Raw genomic sequence first — 4,662 nt, forward strand, 5'->3', positions numbered from 1 at the left:
AGTGATGAGGCTGCTGTTTACGGAGCTCTAACTGCACAGTTACGAAGACCCTCGGCCTCCGGGACACTGAGGCACACAGTGGCCAAGTGAGGTCCTAGGTCACATGGCTAGTCAGTGGTGGAGCCAGGATTTGAACCCAGGGACAGCACACTCCTAGAGGTGGTAACTAAAAGACTGGGGAGTGGGCAGAGAGCAGAGACAGATGCTGAGGGATAGCTGAGGTCAGAGGAGCCCAGGACAAGAGGCTCAGGCAGGAGCACCCAGGACGAGACTCCAAGACAAGGAGAGCAGCCTTCGGTGATGAGAGGTGCTTGTGACAGGAAAACACTTGCAAGAGTGTAGGGTGTGGGGGGGCGGCAGGGCACAGGTGGTGAGTGCAGATAGCCAGCCTGGGCAAGTCCGAGGCCACGAGCGGTGAGGCAGACAGCAGGTGGGGATGGCAGAGGGAGGGAGGCTTCCGAGGGAGAGATCAGGGCAGGCGGTGACTGTAGAGGACTCATGTGGGTGGGCGGGGCTGGGGAGCATGAGAAGAGAAGGGGTGCTTCCCACCTTCTCTCCCTCTGTGCACACATATGCACACACATGCACACATACGCACACATACACATGCACACACACCCCACACTAGACAACGAGAAAGCACTGGGGGCCGGGGTGCAGCGGGCTCACCTGAAGATGCGGTAGGGGGTGGTGAGGTCGAAGCCACGCCGGTCTGCCTCCTTCACGTTGCCCACGCTCATGTCGATGAAGGTGATGCCGATGCCCAGGTGGTACTCCTGGCAGTGGGCGGCAAGGGATGAGGGCAGGGTTTAAGGCTCAAGAGAGGGGAGAGGAAGGGAGGTGGTACCTGAGGGACCAGAGAGTGCCTAGGAAGGAGGTAAGGGGGACTCAGAAATCTGGGTTCGCAGTCCACAGAGCAATGAGTAGTGGGTGCAGGCGCCAGGGCGGCGACCGGAGGGTGGCAGTCAAGGACTAGGTGGAGGTTGTGTCTAAAGCAGGGGTGGGGGTTGGCAGGCAAAGGCTAACCTCAGTGCGGGAAGGAACCGATAGATGGGCTCCAGGGCAGGTTCAAGGGTCAGGGTTGAGGGCATAGGGCAGGGCAGTAGGTCCGTGGCCGGCAGACCCTTCGCACCTCCAGATTCTTGTAGAGCTGCACTTTGTCCCCGACCACAGCCACATACAGCTTATTCTTGAAGCCACGCAGCTCCAGGCTGCCAGCATGGTCGGGCTGCTCTGGGCCTCGAACCCCCAACAGGTTAGCGCTAGACAGCCGGGCCCGGGCACGCTGCTCAGCCACAGCCTGTTGCAGGGCCTGCATCCACTCCTTCCGCTCCGCTGCGGGAGGAGGGCAAAGGTGTCAGCCCCGACCACAGCGGCTCAGGGCCTCCCGCCCTAGGCCTCTTGGCAACGCCTCTGCCAGCACGCCCACCCAGACTGGCCCACCTAGCCTGGGCGGGTTCTCTGGCTTGGACCAGCTAGGGCTCCAGTCCCAGGGCCACTGACCCTAGGCAAGTCATGTCACCTGAAATGGCAACGTGTGGTACTGAGAGCCATCACAGAGAAGGTCCCCTCCCTCCACATCTCACAGAAGGGCGACAACCCCCTGGGTGTGACATGTGTGCTTCTCCTCCCCCATCTGAACAAACTTCCCACCTTCTCTCCCTCTGTGCACATGCACACACAAACGCGCGCGCACACATGCACACCCCAACTGCCCACCATCGCTTTCTGCCCGGAAGGCAAAAGTCCGATTGTTTGTTATCACTTCAAATTTCTGGTCCCCGATGGCAGTGACACGAGAGATGCAGGCCACAGAGACAAATCGCTTAGAGTAGGCATCCTGGAGAAGGGAGAGAAGCTGTATCTTGGGGTGGGTGTAGTGGGGTGCCCAGAGGCCCAGCCTCTCCTGGACTTCCCCCAGTCTCCACTGAAATGAAGACTGCAGCTCTGTCCCCTGCAGGTGCTCAGGGACAGACCCTGGGCTGAATCTGCCCACGGCCCAGGAGCACATGGTTTAGAGAGTCAAACGGGAGCTCTGTCAAGGAAAAACAGGGAGGGCCTCCAGCCAGGTCCAGTGCTGGAGTTCAGTCTAGGCCTGGGCTGAAGCTGGGGTCACGTCAGGGCTAATGCAGGCCCACCTTGTTACTATCGAAGTATCGCAGGTGATCGGCGTCCAGTCTCACCCACCGCTTCTGGTAGATGTAAGATCTGGAGAGGCAGCGGGAACATGGAACCAAGAATGGGGATTGGGGAGACTCCCGGATTACCCCAGCCCCCTGCACCCCAGCAGCCACACACAGCTAGGATGAGCCAATCCAAGGGAGTGAGACCCCAAATGGCCACTGAGAAGATGGACTGCCTAGGGACCAGCAGTTAGCATAATGGCTATGTCGCTGGACTCCCATGTAGCCAACCGCGGTTCATGTCCGAACCCGGTGGCTTAAACTCACGCCAGGCGCGTGTGTGTGTGCGCGTGCCCAAGATCCTGAGAGGAGAATGAAGGAGAAGGGATTGCGGCGTGGCCATCCCCCCTGGGAGGAGATTTCTCACTTTCTGTCTGTCTCTGTCTTTCTGGCGAGAGCATGCACCCTATAGCAAAGACCTCCCCCCCCCAAAAAAAAAGAAGATGGACTGCCTACAGCAAGAGCAATGAACGTCAGACTCGATCTGACTCTGAGTCAGATAAGGTGTTGGGACTTGACGTCACCAACGCAAGTCTAGGGAGGTGACGGCTGGCTTCGATCTGTCTGGGAGGAGACCTGATCTGATAACCCTGGGCCCCTCTGGTCTTTGGATCCACGATACCAGTGTCCTGGGGCATGCACCATATAACAAAGACCTCCCCCCCCCAAAAAAAAAGAAGATGGACTGCCTACAGCAAGAGCAATGAACGTCAGACTCGATCTGACTCTGAGTCAGATAAGGTGTTGGGACTTGACGTCACCAACGCAAGTCTAGGGAGGTGACGGCTGGCTTCGATCTGTCTGGGAGGAGACCTGATCTGATAACCCTGGGCCCCTCTGGTCTTTGGATCCACGATACCAGTGTCCTGGGGCACTTCCCTCCCCCACGAGAGCACCAGCAGACCCGAGAGGCCTCACTCACCCCTGCGGAGGGTTCTTGTCCAGCCACCCTGCCTTGATGACTGGTGTGAGGGGCGTGGGGCCCCCGGGCAGCCAGTCCATGGGGTGTAGTGGGGGCTCGGGGATCCGGCAGGCCAAGGGCAAGCTCAGGCTGCTGGTATGCCACTCACCACTAGGAGAGAGAGGGTGTGCAGGGGGGCCGGGCTGGGATGGAAGCAGGGGTGGGGCAGGGTGGGGCTTCAGGAAGGAGGGCAGCCCGGTGGGGGACCACAGAGAGGAGGGGCACTCACTTTGGGACATCCTCATAGGGGTGGCCGTCGTCATCCTCATCCCCTTGGTCGTCCTCAGACAGCTCCTCCCCCTCGCTCAGCAGACTGGCCACTCGCACGGCCCGTGGGACTTGGCTCGGAGGGGGCTCGTCCTGCCCCCAGACCCACTCAGTGTCACACTTCTCTGGCAGTGCCGATCACCCCCCACCCCAGGGAACCATGCCCCTGTCCACGCCATCCCGACCCACGGGAATCAGCACTTTTACTTCTGTTTCCTCACCCTGCCCCACCCCCACCAGCAGGGACCACACAGGGCCCCGAGTCACAGGGACAGGAGAACCAGTGGCAGACATGGACCTAGGACAGAGACAAAGACAGAAAGATAAAGGGATAGAGGAAGACTCGGGGCTGGAAAGGCAAGACAAACCCTCACAGAGAGGTGACGTGGGACACAGAAAGTGAAACACAGGGACAGACACTCCAACGCGAAGGTGCCCAGAACAGGAAACGGGAGGCCACACACTCCCATCCCGCGTGGCCAAACCCTGAGTGGGAGCTACAGACCAGAGCCCCAGACCTCGGGCCTAGGTTCTGGCTCTGGTTCTAGGGCTGTGCTCGGCCCTGGCCCTGGAAAGCAAGGTAAGAAGTGGGGGACAAGGACTCTCCCGGGAAATGCCTGCCCACTGTCTAGTCGCTGGTCCCCAGGGTCTAACAGCAAGCTGGCAGCCCTCCCACCACACGGAAAGGCGCAGGCCTAAACCCTGCTCACTGCCCTGCCCCACCTTCTTGGCCATCACGCTGGCTGGGGCCCCCGGCCCCTCCTCTGGGGCCTCATCGTAGTCAGAGTCATCTGGTGAGAGAGAGGGTGAGGGGGACACTCAGAAGCGAGGAGCCTGGCCTCCTCTCCCGAGACACCTCTGTGTGGCTTCACAAAGGCCACGCCTGGGCCAAGGCAGACCCCACCCCCACCCCGGCTAGCCTTGCGAAAAAAAGGCACGGGGACAGGAAGTGCTATTTATACTCTGGGCCTTGTAGGACAGCACTGGGGGTGGCCAAAGGGGAGGCCGGGCCACCACAGGGAGGTCTGCCCAGGCAGCAAGCAAGCTTGGGGACCGGGGTGGAGACTGCCCAAAAAAGGCTATAAAGCAACAAGATTCAGGGCTGGCAGATAGTGTGGTGGTTAAGAGCACTGGACTCCCACATGGCCAGCTGCAGTTCAAGTCCCAGACCTGGCAGCTTGCTTTCTCTCTTTCTCTCTCTTTCTCTCTTTCTCTCTCTCTCTCTCTCTCTCTCTGGTCAAATTAAAATAA

General features: G+C 59.8%; 1 protein-coding gene across 1 annotated transcript in view; it reads right to left on the reverse strand.

Moving 5' to 3' along the window:
- The window catches only part of ARAP1 (ArfGAP with RhoGAP domain, ankyrin repeat and PH domain 1), a 57,267-nt gene that overhangs the window by 16,448 nt on the left and 36,157 nt on the right, over positions 1–4,662 (reverse strand). Inside the window, exons 4-10 of the mRNA XM_027774064.1 lie at positions 4,135–4,202; positions 3,374–3,504; positions 3,106–3,255; positions 2,139–2,208; positions 1,720–1,840; positions 1,133–1,335; positions 670–776 (exon numbers count right to left, since the gene is read on the reverse strand). Coding sequence (XP_027629865.1) covers positions 670–776; positions 1,133–1,335; positions 1,720–1,840; positions 2,139–2,208; positions 3,106–3,255; positions 3,374–3,504; positions 4,135–4,202 — 850 coding nt within the window. The remainder of the gene's footprint in view (positions 1–669; positions 777–1,132; positions 1,336–1,719; positions 1,841–2,138; positions 2,209–3,105; positions 3,256–3,373; positions 3,505–4,134; positions 4,203–4,662) is intronic.

The sequence above is a fragment of the Tupaia chinensis genome, unplaced genomic scaffold (assembly GCF_000334495.1).
Source record: "Tupaia chinensis unplaced genomic scaffold, TupChi_1.0 Scaffold000047_1, whole genome shotgun sequence".
Lineage (NCBI taxonomy): Eukaryota > Metazoa > Chordata > Mammalia > Scandentia > Tupaiidae > Tupaia > Tupaia belangeri.